The sequence below is a fragment of the Oratosquilla oratoria genome, unplaced genomic scaffold (genome assembly GCF_046742065.1).
Source record: "Oratosquilla oratoria isolate Oo_2021 unplaced genomic scaffold, ASM4674206v1 SCAFFOLD219, whole genome shotgun sequence".
Taxonomy (NCBI): Eukaryota; Metazoa; Arthropoda; class Malacostraca; order Stomatopoda; family Squillidae; genus Oratosquilla; species Oratosquilla oratoria.
In genome coordinates, this window is record NW_027467571.1 from 76949 (window position 1) to 94491 (window position 17543).

At 39.6% G+C, this 17543-nt stretch overlaps 1 protein-coding gene across 2 annotated transcripts in view; it reads left to right on the plus strand.

The window, feature by feature from the left end:
• The first annotated feature begins 962 nt into the window (after positions 1-962).
• Positions 963-17543, plus strand: part of Upf3 (UPF3 regulator of nonsense mediated mRNA decay) — a 48581-nt gene continuing 32000 nt past the window's right edge. The window contains exons 1-5 of one of the 2 annotated variants that reach the window (XM_076181295.1): positions 963-1113; positions 1248-1396; positions 4942-5155; positions 8322-8419; positions 17200-17311. In XM_076181295.1, the coding sequence (XP_076037410.1) occupies positions 1268-1396; positions 4942-5155; positions 8322-8419; positions 17200-17311 (553 nt within the window). In that variant the 5' untranslated portion in view covers positions 963-1113; positions 1248-1267. Of the gene's footprint in view, positions 1114-1247; positions 1397-4941; positions 5156-8321; positions 8420-17199; positions 17312-17543 lie in introns of those variants that run through there. The other variant, XM_076181296.1, reaches the window with a different exon arrangement.

Sequence of the window (17543 nt, forward strand, 5' to 3'; positions counted from 1 at the left end):
TGAGTTGAATAAATTGTCATAACCATAAGAGAATTGGCTGCTACTCCCAAGCTGTATTCAACTCAAACACAATTAGACCTGAAAGCACATTACAGGTTGTAACTTATATAACAGAACATAAGTGAAGCCAGAAAATGCCAGTTTATACAATATTTTAAACACATTACTTACTAAGCATACAGAACTCATCATATGTGTAGACACAACATAATATATAAGACATAATACATAATATCTACATAGTGGTTGAATAAGCAGAAAGGAATTAACTTAAATTCCATACGTCAACCGATCCCAAACATACTGACGACGTAGTCATACTTATACCTTTCGTTAATTGTTTGCAGAGTACGTCACACAGCCAGATAAACGGTTCGGGGTATGAAAAAGTCCAATGACAAATTAATATCATAACACATACGAAACAAGCACCAACATATTCAAGTACTCTTTTCTACCCGCAGCATCCACGAGTGGAATCATCGTACTTTTAGAAATAGGATCACCCATCACTACCTCTCTCCTCAATCCAAATCCCGGTGTTGATCCCACCCTAACCCTTATCTTTACACCCTTTCTGGTCCAAATTGTATCCTCAACCCTTAATTCCCCCGCTCAGCACCCGTTAATCATGCCTCCCATAAGTGGCCCTTTGCAGATTCCCTCAAAGAATGAAAGACTACGTTATTGTGTCCATAAGTATAGAACTGCTGGTGACATGTTCGCAACATTACTACCAAACAATATTTAGTTGGCAGCACTTTTAGTAGTCCCATTAAATTGTATTCAAATAAGCGTGGTTGTATTAGGTAAATAAATAGTAAACGAGCGTAACAAGTGGTAAGACAATTTAGTGTGATACAAATTCCATTCGTACAAACGCAATTCATAACATATCCTTACCCTCTCTCTACTTCACTTGGCAAAACAAAATTATGTTTGTCATTTTAATTTAAAAAGAATTAATATATTTTTGACATGAACGATTTTGGCTGTGGTGTTCGGGATTCCTTGCAGTTGTTTTCATATTCCTAGCCTTACCGTACTCCAACTTTTTATATTTGTTTTCACATTTCTTGTTTACAGAGAGATTGCAGACGACTTTGAACGCTGGTAACGTAGTCTACAAAATAGTAATAGATTCTCGAAAACTATTTTCCTACTGTAGTTGAATGAAATCTGAATTACTCTACGCCCTCAGCTATTCCCTCAGTAAAAAGAATAACAATAAAACTTTGTACCAGCAGTGTTGGCCAACCAGTTCATCATGACGATCAAAATGTCAGATTCTGGTAAAAAGGATTCCAAAGCATCCAGCGAGGGATCTTCAAGAAAAAATACGGATGGAAAAGACAGTTCGCGGAGAAAAGAAAAAGCATCCACCCCAGTTAGTAAGGTAGGAACTGCGATAACTAATGACTAATTAGGTTAAGATCATCTTCGATGAGATTCCTAACCTAACTAATTTCAGGTTCATTTGTAGGTCATTGCGGCATTGGAGATATTTTGCATTTGGAGGAATACTTGAATAAGAATACTAACATTGAAGTAAAACTTCTTTTTAATTGTATGTTAAGCTGATATATATTATGGCAAGATGGCAAATTATATTAAAATGATTATGACTGATTGTTCATCTAAGGACTGACAACTGACATGTATCTCCTTGTCGGCTTGTGGTGGTTGTGTATAATGCCTAATGGACAACAAAGCTAACCATTTTCAAAACCCATTGGTAAAATGTCAAAATGATAAAATCATACAAACACTGATATTTACATGAAACTTACATTGCCCAATTACTTCTAACTGGATATATACTAACCCAACTAACCTAATCACCAATGGCTAATGTAACCATTCTGGAAAAATAAATATATCTTTCAAATAGAAAAAAAAGAAAGTGAAAAACTGGTTTGCATAACACTTGAATTGTAACAACCTGGTTTGCATAACACTTCAATCAACCTGTCAACCTCCTTACCTCCACGAGATGTAGTCTTGAGGGGCTGACACAAAGTCTTTAGACTCAACCTAGCCCTAGGATCAGCTAAAACTGTTTTTCTTACAACTTTTCATGCATGGAAATCTGACAATTTGAAACTGCCCCCCTCCTGTTACTTTTAGTTGCTGAAATAGAAAAGGTCCCACTACAATACAACACTGAAGACAGTCCAATCTTTCTCCCCAGAGATCAGTGCGAAGGCCATTGTGGGACATTAAAACTTGGGGCAGCAATTAGTATCATTATTACTCGTGCAATGTAGATATACAGTCGGCACTCGAAATGATGCCTCTGTGGTTCACGATGCAGTGTAGGCTTACAGAAGAAATATAATTATCGTACTTATCTTACCGCTAATACTTTGTTAGGTTGCCCTTTTTCAGGATACTTCAGAGATGTTTGGGTACAGATAAAGCTAGGTTGTGGAGGAGGGATAGTTCTAGTTTACTCTAGATTTCCTGGAGGTGGATTTGTTGCAGCCCTGTAATCAGTGCTTCATCAGGTTCCAGAGGTTTTCTATGGGGTTGAGATCAAGACCTTGCCAATCCTATATAGTTAACATCCACCCACTCAAACCATTCATGGATGAGTTTGGCAGTGTAAGCTGGTCCTGCATAAGTATTTCACTTGTGCAGAATGTGAAACAGTCATCTAAGTGGTCAGCAAGTTCAAGATAGTGTTCTTTGTTCACTGTGAGGTTCTTTGGTAATACCACTAAATCTCCAGTGCCATGGTACCCTGGTAAAAACCACTAAATCCCCAGTGCCATGTTACCCAAGTGCCCCCTAGACTATGACACTATTTTTGTGTTTTACAGTCACTGCAATGTATTTTGGGAGGTAGTATTAAGGATCTGAGCTAGAATGCAACCTGACCTTACCCCCCCTGTTGTTGTTTTTATTCCCTAAACTATCTGGTTGAGCAGTCCCATCTCCCTAAGGAATGCCATGGCTGGAACAGTTGCCTGTCACAGTGTAGGTTGCCATTTACCATGGAGGTGGTCTCATCAGACTACTTGACTGTCTTCCACTTCTCTGGATCCCAGTCTAAATGTTTATGACTAAACAGCAGTCTTTTCTTCTTTTGCAGTGCTGTTAAAATGGTGTGATTTCATTATGCATGGTACTCAAATTTGAGGTTGTTACAGAGGTGTTTCTGTATCATCTGCACTGAGACATCCTGAAGGAACCTCAGGTTCTTTATCTTAATTTATTTTTTTAACAGACGTGAGGCTCATTGTCCACCTAACACTTCATTACCTTCAGGGCTCTTCAGAAGACACATGAGGTTGCCTTGACTTTTCTTTTGAAGTCACAGGTAGCTGCTTCCTGTGTCCTAGCTTTTTATTTTTCCACCTCTACATGCTACACAGCACTACACCTATGATGACAGCTATTTCTTTGTTGTCTTTTCCAGCATGGCTCTGAAGGCTCTTCTGATAACTCTTTCCATATTCCCATTGTCACATGAGAGACATGAAAGTAATGCACTGTCTCGCAAAAAATACACAGGGTACAGTAGAAATGCTCACACATGTCTACTTAGTATGAAGGGCTGGCTCACACTGAGGCAACCAGATGTGGTGAATTCCCCAAGGGCACTTTCCTGAGAACATCATACGAGTGGTTATAAAATTAGCAGATTTGAGACATGTTTTTATATTCCCCCACCCACACTACCACCACCAAAAGCCACATTATAGCAATTTTTGCATCATTACTTTGGGCACTAAATGTACTTCCATTTTGTATATACTGGGTATGTGTAGGGTTCTGGGTTTGTATCAGTATCTGTGGCTTGGAGGGCAGGCACCGGTGTACTATCCTCCTAATGAGAAAAAAGGAAAGAGTTGTAAAAAAAAGGTTAGAAAGATGTTGAAGAGTTAAAGACCGAGTGTATTTTTGGGCCTGCTCCAAAGACCAGCTACTGACCCCCCCCAGGGCTGCTTGCACCTTTAGGTGGAGGTGGTGGGGGGCTGGTGAGTTGCATTTGTATGCCATAAAGTTACTTATCATACCAGCATCTCCATAGGCAAGCACACCTTCATGCCAGCATACCTGTATACTTGTATACATAATTTGGTAATGAATACTTTTACTAAAAGGATCCAGACAATGAAGTAGGCCTATTTATACATTTGTTGAAGTAAGTCTGTCCTGTCATGTAACCCTTTGAAGTGTCAGTATTGGTAGATTGATATGGCAATATCACTGTCTCTTTGAGAACAGCATGCTATGTGCAGTCTTCTTCTTCTTCTTTTTCTTCTTCTTCTTCTTCTCCTCCTCCTCCTCCTCCTCCTCCTCCTCCTCCTCCTCCTCCTCCTCCTCCTCCTCCTCCTCCTCCTCCTCCTCCTCCTCCTCCTCCTCCTCCTCCTCCCCCCCCCCCCGGTTTAAATTATGGAAAACCCAATCAACAGGCAATACCTATCCTATGCTAACCTATGATATGATTGAGTATGGAGATTTTTTGTTGCATAACCATTACATGTGAGAACATAAAGAAATAGTGGAAGAAAAGTAGGGAATCAAGGTTGGCATAAGTACACCACACAAGAGACACTCCCAAGTGCAAGGTTGGCACAGAACAGGTTGATGTAGTGTAGGCCTGGTGGCTGGGTGGCAACAAGTCATGAAAGTGTGTAGGTTGTGGTTTGAATTGCTCGTCGCAAATTATCATCTGTGGGGCTATGGACAAATCTTTGTACAGTAATGTACCTTTAGTGTGTGTGTGTGGGGGGGGGGGGATTTGGATGATTGAAGCTACAAAAAGTGAACCTACATATAGTAAGGGTACAGAAATTATGATTTTATATTAGTCGTAGGAATCTGTAAGATGTATTTTTCCTGCTACTACGACACTACAAGATGATTTTTTTTTTTTTATTTATTTTTTTTTTTTTTTTTGAGTAATACATTATTTTTACCTTTTTGTTGTAGATTGTTGTAAGACGTCTTCCCCCTGGCATGACAGAAGAAGAGTTCTGTGAGGCAGTATCTCCACTTCCAGAGAATGACTATTTTGCTTTCATCACAGCTGACAGAAGCCTGGGGCCTAATGCCTTTACAAGAGTGTACATAAATTTCAGAAATTCAGATGATGTTTTTACGTTTAGAGATCAATTTGATGGATACGTCTTCGTGGATCAGAAAGGTTAGTCAACTTGTTCACAGCATTTATATTTCATTTTTTCTGATTATGACGTAAAAGTTGGGGGTGCATATACAATTTTCTATTTCTTTTCTTTTCTCTTCTTTCATTCTCTTTCATTTTTTTTTTCTTTTATGAAAATTACAACTATTAATGTTCGCTGTGGAGGGAGATAGGGGATGATTGATGGTAGCAATGGGAGGCACTAAGAAAATGACAATGATTGGAAAGGAAAATGGAGGAGAAATAAGAAAAGATGAGGCACAAGTAGCTTGGAAAATGATGAGAACAGGTATGGCTCCTGGATTAGAAGGATGTCATGTGGAGTGTATGAAGAAGGGAGTAACAGTAATAGTAGACTGGCTGGTGAGGTTGTTTAATGTGTGTCTAAGGGAGTAGAGTGCCAGAGAACTGGAGGAGTGCCTGAATAGTTCCGCTTTAAAAGGGAAAAGGGGATAGTGTGAGTGTAGTAGTTACAGAGGGATCAGTTTGTTGATTGTAGTTAGGAAGGTTTCTGGGAGGATTTTGATTGAGAGGATTAGAAGAGGAACAGTGTGGGTTTAGGAAAGGTATGGGTTGCATGGATCAGATTTTTGCAGTAAGGCTGATATGAGAGAGAGCTTTGGGAAAGGTAAGGATTTGGAAAAGGCTTATGATAGGGTAGAGAGGAAGATACTGTAAGAAGTTTTCCAGATATATGGGATTGGGGGAAAGCTGTTAAGGGCAATCAAGAGTTTTTAAAAGAATATTAGTGGTGATGTTAGAATGGCAAATTGAGAGAGCAAGTGATTTGAGGTAAAGGTTGAACTGCATTAGGGCTGTGTCACATCACCATGGCTATTCAATGTGTACATGGATGAGGGTGTTGCAGGAGGCAAAGGTAAGGGCAATGGGCTGGGGACTGGAGATTGTTAAAGAAAATGGAGAAAAGTGGGAGGTGAGCTAGTTGTTGTTTGCTGACAACACTGTGTATGTCAGGGTCAGAGGAGGGATTAAGGGAGTTAGTGACAGATTTTGGAAAGGTATGCAACAAAAGAAAGTTGAAGGTAAATGTGGATAAAAGCAAGGTGATGAGATGTACAAGGGTAGAGGATGGCAGCGAGTTGGAAGTAAGTATAAAAGGAGAGAGGCTGGAAGAAGTGGATAGCTTTAGGTATTTGGGGTCACACATGGCAGGAAAGAGAGGAATGGAGGTGGAAGTAAATTGTTGATTGAGAGAAGCAATTAAATGCCTTGGGGGATTAAAAATTGTTATGAGAAATAGGCAACTGGGAATGGATGAAGAGAGATTATGAAAAGGTGATTATGCTGATGGTATTGTATAGAGCAGAAACTTGGAATTTAAGAGAGGGAGAGACAAAAAGTTTAAATGTGTTTGAGATGAAATGTCTGAGAAGTATGGTAGGGGTTACAAGGTTGGATAGAGTGAGAAACGAGGTGAAGAGGAAAGTAGGAGTAGGAAAGGAGAAGGCATATAGGGCTGATGAAAGATTATTGGGATGGTTTGGACATATGGAAAGAATGAGTGATGAAAGATTAGTAAAAGAGGTGTGGAAGCCAGAGGTGAGGGAGTGAACTTGAGGCGACTGTATGGATGATACTATTATGCAAGGAAGGGAGGAATGGAGGATAGGGTGTGCTTACATGTGAATGATATTTAGAATGCAGCCTGAAGGGATTTCTTCCCATCTTCTCTTTTTCTGCACAAAGGGAGAGAGTTGTTGTTGTTGTTGTTGTCGTTCCCTAGACTGTCTGTCCGAGCAGTCCCGTCTCCCCAAGGAATGCTACAGCCGAAACTGGGTTTTCCTACAAATCCTTTATAGAGTGTATGTTGTGTTGTTTGCGTGCATGATTGTGTATAATGCAGTCTTCCATTATGTGTTGTATGGTATGGGGTGAAGTGTTACATCCTGGGCAGCTGTTCACAATGCGGTCATCCAGCCTCTTCTGGTAGCTTAGAAGTGCTGGGTGGTGGCCGCACCGCAGTCTGGCCAAGTGGACTCTGTCCTTTCGTGGGAGAAAAGATTCAGAAGGGTGGATATCAGGGGGTCTGGTATGCAGCAGTGTGTTGTCTTTCAGTGTGTTAATGGAGCGGTGAGTGATATGATTATGAATATGTTTCTGGAGGCTGGTATTTGGTGGTTGTGGAGGAAGAGAAGAGAGTATTTGTGCGTAATAAAGGTCTTTGGGTGTTGTTTTAATGTTTCTTGGTGTGTGTGGGTGTTCTGCTATGTAGTGTAGCGGGTGTGATGTGTTTGTGGTGGCTGCGGCAAGTGTTTGTGTGCCTCTCATGTCGAGGTGGTCCTTGACTTTGAGGACTTTTGTTTCATGGTGTAAATGGTCTGTTGGTGTTGTATTTGTGCAGCCTGTAATTGTTTTTAGGGCTTTGTTTTGTATGATTTGAAGGGTGTTGTGGTGTGTCTCACTGAGATTAGGAGCCCATGCAGGACTCGCATAATTCAACACCGAGCGTATGCATTGTTTGTATATTGTTATATTAGTTTCTTTGTTTTGTCCAAATGTCGTTCCAGTGCGTTAAGTCTAGGTGTGCATTTGTTTTTTATGTTTGTGATGTGTTGTTTGAAAGACATGGATGTATCATTGAGGGGGTTGCCTATTAAGTGAAGTGGCCTTGCTGTGAATGTATTGTGTCTTGCTGCACTGTGTTTGACCCAGGGCAGTTGGCAGATGCAGGATAACCTGTCATCCATGAGGAGCTAAGATGGGAGGGGTGGAAGGGAGTGAAATGAGTGGGAATAGGTACATACCACTGACTTGGCTACCTCCCTTGTAAGGTGGAAAAAGCTCTTGGTATATAGTGTAGAATTTTTACATGTTTTAATTGAATGCTGATATCTAAAAATTGATAGCTGTGTAAGAAATTAAGAAAGAGTTGTTTTATTTGTTGAACAATTTTAAGCAAGCTACGTATTAGTATCTACAAAATATCATAAAGTTCTTCATTTTCTTGAGCAGGATTGTTAGTATTGATTGATTTTTTTTTATTTTTTTTATTTTTTTCCTTACAATTTTTTGTATGATAATCAGATGAGATAATGGCTGATATATCATGGCATTGAAAAAATGGAATTGGGGAACATTTTTTTTTTAAACATGAGTATTATGTATTATTGGATTTATTTCTAGTTTGGCATATTACTTTTTTTAGGCAATGAGTATCAAGCAATGGTGGAATATGCTCCATTTCAAAAGATTCCCAAAAGGCCTAGCAAGAAGCGGGATTTGAGATGTGGAACAATTGATCAGGTAGGTAATTATGCTTTAATGTATCTTGAATTATATTTTAAAACTTTTTTTCATGAAACTATGCACCTATGTGTATATTTTAGATACTGAGGTATTGATTGCATGTTGTATATTTTAGATACTGAGGTATTGATTGCACATTATTGTACTGTATTAATTGCACAGTAGTATGCAGCCATTGCTTTAGGGGTTGTTTTGAGGTGCTCATACTGACTAGAGCCACACAGTATTTTGTCTGTGTTAGAGAAAATTTCCTAGAGGGATGATGCGACTTTTTATATGGCAACAATCTGTCATGCTATTCCCCTCATAAAACTCTCGCCTATTGCCCTGGGACAGAAGCAATACAGCAAGACATAGCACATCCACAGCATGGCTGCTTCATTTAATCAGCGAGCCCCCAGTCACCATCCCTTTGTGCAGAAAAAGAGAAGATGGGTGGAAAATCCCTTCAGGCTGTGTCAGAATATCATTCACACATAAACTTTTCCAAAACTGCCTATCCCCCACCCACTCCCTTCCATGCATCACAGCATCATCCATATACAGCCATTCTCCACTCACCCTTATCTTCTGTCTTCTCCCTTAACAGACATCCCCCTCTTTCTCAATGCCCCTTTTAACCCATCCATCCATCTTGTCCTCAGTTGTCCCCACCAGTTCATTCCATCCACCTCTGCTTTCCACACTTCTTTTACTAATCTTTCATCACTACATTGACATTTCTCCCTAAACCTTGAATGCACTCACTTAAATCTATACAAAAAGACTCCCTTTATTTTACACTCTTCTCACTACCAGGCCCATCTTACAAAAACCAAAATCTCCCTACCCAGTTTCACACTTATCCATATTAACCTTGAAACCTTTTTCCACTCCACCACACACCTATCTCTTCACTTACTAATATAGCCACCCCTTCTCTCCCTTGTCCTCTCTTCACTCCCAACACCCTCCCCACTACACTTCCAAACTCAAACTCACCCCTCCCTTTCAACTTAGTTTCACTCAATGCCAACACATCCATCTTTCTTCTCACAAACATACTGTATATCTCTTTCCTTTTATTCTCATCTGTACCACACCTGTGCACATTAAAAGACCTAAACTGGTTCTAGTTGGAAAACTCACAGACCCTCGTATGTCTTAACCCCCCCCCCCTTTTTTTTTTTTTTTAAATCACCTTTGGGGCTACAGAGAGCAGGATGCCTAGTCGTATCATCCATTTAATTTTAGTCACCTATTACAACTAAAGTACCTGGCAAAAATGAAAATGGATACTCAGAGAAGTGGTACAGAACAGTATTAAGAGGGGGGGGCAGCACAATGGAAGGAGTCACAGTATAATAAAGTAGCATCATTTCTCTATGAGTAGAGATTTCCTCTAACACAGAAAGATGTGTGGCTCTAGCTCCAGTGTGTAGGGGCACCCCAAATAAACCCTAAAGTATCAGCTGTATGCCACTGAGCAGATTTTTACCTCACAATATCACAACCAGTACCCTAGACAGGGAACTTTGGAGTGCCAGGTAACAATCATAGTGGAGTTTTGATGATGGAGTTGTGTTTAGAGAATTTTTGATAGTAACACAGTGTTTAAGAATAAAGTCAAGCATAAACACACATTAGAAAGGGTGGTTGATAAGACATCAGTGGGCTATGTAGTGATAAACAAAGGAAGGATAGGAAGAGTTCTGGATGTCTATGTTCTCAGTGGAGAGAGTGGGTGAATGTTAGATAATTTTTTGGTGGAAGATATATTGAGAGTAGAGAATAGGTGGAGAAAAAGGAAAAGAGTGAAAGGTAGAGAGGTCTTAGAGTGAACTTTTTAAATGGGAAGGGAAATGTGCTGGAGTACAAGAAGAAGCTAAGAGAAGTGTGGGAGGTAGTGAAGGATAGAGGTAAGAGAGTAGGAGGAATGGGGATGTTTCAAGGAGGAAGTGATAAGGTATGCAAAGATGGTATGTGGAACAAGAAGGATGGGAGGAAATAAAAGGAAGGATAGTGAGTGGTGGGATGATGAAGTGAAGATGGTAGTAGAAGAGAAAGGTGAGCATTTAGGGATTGGTTGCAAAGTAAGACTTGAACATATGAGAGTTGCAAAAAAAAAAAAAAAGAGAAGCAAAACAAGATAAATGAGGCTCAGAGAAGAGCAGATGTAAAATGGGGAGGAATATATATATATATATATATATATATATTTTAATAAGAAAAAGGTGATTTAGAAGGAAGTCAAGAGATGAAGGGGAAGCGAGTCAGGCAGTGAGGAGAAGATGCAGATGGACAGATGTTAATGGAAGTGGAGGTGGTGAGGGAAAGATGGGTAAACTATATTAGAGAGCTGATGAATATGGAAGAGGATAGGGAGGGGTTGATTGTAGGAGTGGAAGGTGCTATGAAAATTGTGGTGATGGGAGAGGAAAATGGAAGAGAGATATGAATAGATGATGTATAAGGAACCTTTAAAATGATAAAAAAACAGGTATCATGCAGAGTGTCAGAAGAAGGGAGGTACGATAGTGGACTGGCTAGTAAGGTTGTTATGTGTGTCTAAGGGAGGGTAGATAGCCGGAGGACAGGAGAAGTGCCTGTATAGTTCCGCTTTACAAAGGAAAAGGGGACAAATGTGAATGTAGTAGTTTTAGAGAGATCAGTTTGTTGAGTGTAGTTGGGAAGGCTTCTGGGATGGTTTTGAAAAGATTAGCCACTGCAGTACGACTCAAATTCTCACATGCAGCATCGGCTGCCAAAGGTATAGTTCATCACACTACTTGCTTTACAAAATATAAAGCGCTGCTGTATTACCTATTCTCTTTTACTCTGAGTAACAATAAACACAGAAAATGTGATCAAACCAGTTCACAGAATCCAGGGGTAACTCATGTACAAATGCATCCTTGTGTACCTACTTGTGCCTCATGACATCTACGTGGGTGTCATCGTACCGAAGTGGTTAGGAGAGGAACAGAGGGAGTAATTGGTGAGGAGCAGTGTGGGTTTAGGAAAAGTAGAGGATGTGTGGGACAAATTTTTGTGGTAAGGCAGACTTGTGAGAACGCTTTAGCAAAAGGTACGGATGTTTTTTGTGCTTTTATTTATTTGGAAAAGGCTAATGACAGAGTGGACAGGAAGGCATTGTGGGAGGTATTGCACATATATGAGATTAGGGGAAGGCTGTTAAGGACAGTCAATTTTTTATGAGAGTAGTAGAGCCTGTGTTAGAATTGGAAATGGTGATTTGAGGTAAAAGTAGTGCTGTGTCAGGGCTGTTTAATGCTGCTATGGCTATTTAATGTGTACATGGATGGCATGGTACATGAGGTAAATATGAGGGTAATGGGCAGGGGATTGGAGATGGTTAAAGATAATGGAGAGAAGTATGAGGTGAGCCATTTCTTGTTTGCACATACTCTGTGTGTGGCAGGGTAAAGGAGGGATTAAGGGAGTCAGTGACAGAGTTTGGGAAAGTATGTGAGGAGAAATTTGAAGGTAAATGTAGGTAAAAGTAAGGTGATGAGATGCACAATGGGAGAGAATGCCAGTAAATTGAAAGTAAGTCTTAAAGGAGAGAGGCTGGAGGAAGTGGACAGTTAAGTATTTGGGGGCGCATGTAGCTGGAAATGTAGGATTGGGGCTGGAGGTAAATTATAGATTGAGAGAAGCAAGTAAATGTCTTGGGAGATTGAAAAATGTCATGAGAAATAGGCATCTGGGGAAGGATACAAAGAGAATAAAATGAAGGGATGATTATGCCGATGACACTGTATGGGGCCGACTTGAAATTCAAGAGAGACAGAAAGGAGAATTTTAAATGTGTTTGAGATGGAGTGTCTGAGAAGTATGGTAGTGGTTACGAGGTTCGATAGAGTGAGAAATGAAACTGGAGGTGAAAAGGGATCTCACAGATAAGGCCGATGAAAGGGTATTGGGATGGTTTGGACACGTGAAAGAATGAGTAAAGAAAGATCAGCTTAGAGGTGTGGAAGGCAGGGGTTGATGGAGTGAACTTGAGGGGACAACCAAGAATAAGATAGATTGATGGGGTGAAAGGGGTTTTGAGCAAGAGGAGAATGTCTGTTGAGCAAGGAAGAGAGAGGACAGGGGATAGGGGTGAGTGGAGAATGGATGATATTTCAGTGCAACCCGAAGGGATTTTCTCCCCATCTTTTCTCTTTTTAATGTCTGTTGAGCAGGCAAGGGAGAGGGCAGGTGATGGGGTGAATGGGGGATGGTTGCCTGTGGATGATATTTTGACACAACCTGTCTTCTTTTTTTTCTACATGAGGGGGTTGGGGGTCACTGTGTAAGTGAAGCTGCCTTGCTGTGGATATGCTATGGCTTGCTGCATTGTTTCTGACCCAGACAGTGGGCGAGAGACAGGGATGACCTTTCATTCACAAGGAACTAAGATGAGAGAGATAAAAATGGTGGTGGATGGAAGTGGAATGGGTTGTATTTACCTAGTTGTATTATACGGGAAGAGATCTATGCTCGTAGTGCCCGTCTTTGTATCTTTCAGCATCTGGTTTGTTCTTAAATTCTTGTGTAGTTTTTGCACATACTGTTGTCTCATCCAATTTGTTCCAGATTTGACCACTGTGTGTGGGAAAACATTCTTTTTCAGATCTCTTCTATAACTATCCTTTTTGAGTTTCTTTTCATGCCCTCTTGTTTTTCTCCTATCTCACTTCAATAAATCATTTCTGTGGAGGACTTCCATCCCTTTCATAATTCTGTAAATGGTCAGTAGATCTCCTCTTTCTCTTCTTTATTCCAGGGTTGGTAGTTCCAGTTTGGACAATCTTTGTTTGTATGTCAATTTAGAGAGTGTCGGTGTCATCTTTGTTGTTGCTCTTTGAATTCTTTCTAATTTCTTTATATTCCTTTTAGTGCTGGGTGTCCATAGTGTTGCAGTGTACTCCAATCTTGGTCTTATCAGTGTGACTAATATTTTCTTTACCATTTCCTCATCCAAGTAGTCAAAGGCCACTTACATTGATCTTAGAAAATTGAAGGTTTCTCAGACTATTTTGTTGATATGTTTGTCTAGTGACATTGCAAAGGTGGAGCATGCTGACAGGAGACCTTTTGGTCCATAACTAGGTCGGATGCAAAAAAATATATAATGGTTAAAAAAAAAAATATATATAATAGAATAAATGCATAGGTATAGTTAGATAATAAACAAACAGGTAAATAGTAAATAATAATTGACAGATAGATAATGATAAAGGAAAATCAAGCAAATAAACAAAGAAACAAGTAATAACAAACAAATAATATAAAATATATGACAGTCATTACAGCATCTTGCTTAGATGTTTATCAAAATGAATCTTAAATCTTCAAACTGATTTACATTGCACTGCCTCTGTAGGAAGTTTATTCCATTCATTAACTACATGGTTGGCAAAGTTGTTTCTACCCACTTCCAAATTAAATCTATTTCCTGACAGTTTGAGACCATTATTTCTTGTCAGATTCTCATTCAGTGTGAAAATTGTGTCACTTTTTGATGCTTTGCAGATAATTACTCCTAGGTCCCTTTCCAAGCTAACTTTTTTTTTACTTTGTACCAATTTTATATTGCCGTGATATTCTAATTTTACTATTTCCAAACTCCATTATACTACATTTCTTGATGTTTAAGTTCACTTCCCACTTTTGACTCCATTCCCAGACTTTATCCATGGCTTTCTGTAGTGATTCAGTCTTTTTCTGTACTTACTTTCTTTAGTAATTTTGCATCATCTGCAAAGAAGTTCATATAATATTTCACACCTTCATCCATGTCATTTATATATATGGCAAACATTATCGGAGCCAATACAAAACCTTGTAGGACTCCACTTTTCATTTCTTCCCAGGTTGAGTTTTTGTCTCTAAGTACTGTAGTGGTTACTACAATTGTCCTTGTTGGAGGAAGCTAGGATATTTAAAGTCAATCCCATGACTGATCTGTTTATTGGAAATGACGATGATGGTATTTACAATATTTGTGGCGAAATTCTGGATTCTTTGTGTTACATATGCAATTATTCAAAATCTTTTTATAATACATAAATATGCTTTTTACAGGATGTAGAGGGATATGTTTTATTTTATTTACAAAATAAATTAAGTTATTATAATGAACATTGTTATTATATTAATTAAAATTAGTCGAACGTATGTTTAGTCGAACGCATGTTCTAAGGGGGTGACTATTGTTTATCCCGTACTCGGCGATCACGAGTCCTGAAGGGGTAATTTCACGTGTTGGCTACAGAACACTCCCCCTAGTGACGAGGTAGGAGGAACGATATCTGTTGTTTCTTTGTAGTGTGCATGTGTGTGCGTGTGCGTGCTCGTGCGTGGGTGTGTGCGTGGGCGTGCGTGCGTGCAAGCGTGTGTGTGTGTGCGTGCTTGCGTGCTCGTGCGTGTGCGCGGTTGCGTGCGTGCGTGGGCGTGCAAGCGTGTGTGTGTGTGCGTGCGTGCTCGTGCGTGGTTGCGTGCGAGCGTGCGTGCGTGCGTGCGTGGGCGTGCAAGCGTGTGTGTGTGTGTGTCAGTGGCTGCACTGGCTGTGGCTGCGGCTGTAGCTGTGGTGGCTGCGGTGGTGTTCGAAACATCCTGTTGTTGATTGTCCGTCATGCTTACGTGGTTAGCGTGTAAGCAATGTTCGTGGGCAGCTGGGTTGGCCAGAGCAGTTCGGGTTGGCGGAGCTGGGCACGCTGGGGCTGCGGGGCTGGGCTGAGCATGGCGGCGAGACGATGGGCTGGGCTGGGAAACCAAGCCGGGACGGTGGGACGGGGCTGGGCATGCTGGTGCAGCGGGCTGGGCGGAGTGGTGGGGCTAGGCTGGGCAACCAAACCGGGACGGCGGGGCGGGGCTGGGCACGCTGGTGTGGTGTGCAGGCCGGGGCGGTGGTAGTGGGCTGGGCAGCGAAGGCGGGTGGAGCCGGGCTGGACGAGCAGGCTGGGCGGCAGGGGCGTCGAGACTCCACGGCTGGTGGCTGAAGTCCAGGGCAGGCGGCAGGGGCGTCGAGAGTCCACGGCTGGCGGCTAAGGCGGCGGAAGTCCAGGGCTGGCGGTCGGTCACTCCAGGGTTACCAATTGTAGTGGTTACTACAATTGTCCTTGTTGGAGGAAGCTAGGATATTTAAAGTCAATCCCATGACTGATCTGTTTATTGGAAATGACGATAATGGTATTTACAATATTTGTGGCGAAATTCTGGATTCTTTGTGTTACATATGCAATTATTCAAAATCTTTTTATAATACATAAATATGCTTTTTACAGGATGTAGAGGGATATGTTTTATTTTATTTACAAAATAAATTAAGTTATTATAATGAACATTGTTATTATATTAATTAAAATTAGTCGAACGTATGTTTAGTCGAACGCATGTTCTAAGGGGTGACTATTGTTTATCCCGTACTCGGCGATCACGAGTCCTGAAGGGGTAATTTCACGTGTTGGCTACAGAACACTTCAGTACCATCCTCATTTTCTCCCGTTCAAGAAATCTTCCATCCATTCCAATAACTTTCCTTGTACACCACCTATTGTTTCAATTTTTCTTAGTAGCTTTTTGTGTGGTACTTTATCAAATGCTTTTTGTAGATCTAGGAAAGCACAATCCGCCCATCTGTCCCTTTCTTGCATTATTTCTATTAGCCTCGAGTAAAAGCAAATCAAGTTAGTGGCACATGATCTTCTATGTCAGAATCCAAGTTGTTTTGGATTCAGTGTATTATTTTCTTCTAGATGTTTAATCCATCTACTTTTGATAACTTTTTCACATATTGTTGCTATTGTGCTTGCAAGGGAAACCTGGCTACAGTTAGTTGGGTTTTCCTTGTCCCCTCCTTTATATATTGGTACAATATTTACATTTTTCTAATCTTGTGGTACCTTTCCTTGAGTGAGTATTCAATTATCTTAGATATTTTGTCCATTAGTTCATCTATACATTCTTTTAATATCCAATTTGCAATTCCATCCAGACCGTGTAATTTTCTGATGTCAAGGTTTTTTTATTTGGTCCCTTATTTCTTTCTGTGTCACAGTTTTTTCTTTCAATGGCGGGGATCTTTCTCTCTGTCCTTCCTCCCAATTTTGTGTACTTTCAATTGTGAATACAGAATTAAAATGTTTGTTCATAATTTCAGCCATTTCTACATCTTGTATATATTCATCATTCCCTTGATGCAGTTTTACTATTTCTTGTTTATATTTTAGTTTACCGTTCACATACCTGTAGAATGGACATGTGCCTTTGACTTGGTTACATCCCTAATAAAGGGATGTAACCAAGATGGATAGATAGATGGAAAAAATATCTGAAAAGAAGGACTGAGATTTCAAAAACAAATAGTGTGAATAATTTTGTGAGGCTACTGATTACAAGGTGGATTTGATAAACTAGATTTTTTCATTACTAAAAAATATTTTATATGCACAACATGGCAGCTTTTAAGTGTGCAAGTTACAGTCTTAATACAATTTTCCTAAGTATGTCCACTATGCCATATTATGAAGGTATTTTTTAAGTATTTTTTTTATGAATTTATATATAATATTACTCAGATATATGTGATAAGAATATAAGGAGAATCTAATATGCAGTGCTCTTGCCCTTGTTTAAATGCATCAGCATTGTGGGAAAATGTATAAAATGTTTTTTGTTCAGGTGATTAATAATGATAAATTAATGTGTCTTCCAATTGAACTGTAATTATTTTTAACAAGACTCACTGTGTATGTTATTTCTATTTTTTATTTTATTTTATAAAGGACCAGGACTATCTAGCCTTTGTTGAAACTTTGACCAACCCACCACCTGTTAACCTTCCACAAATGGAGCAGGTCCTAGAAGAAATAGAAGCCCAAGAAAGGGCACTGAGAGGTAGTGTATTATTATTTTATTATTATTATTAGAATTATATATATATATATATATATATATATATATATATATATATATATATATATATATATATATATATATTTATATATAGAAAGGGCACTGAGATGTAGTGTATTATTTTATTATTATTATTAAAATTATATATATATATATATATATATATATATAAATTATATAATATATATATATATATATATAATATATATATATA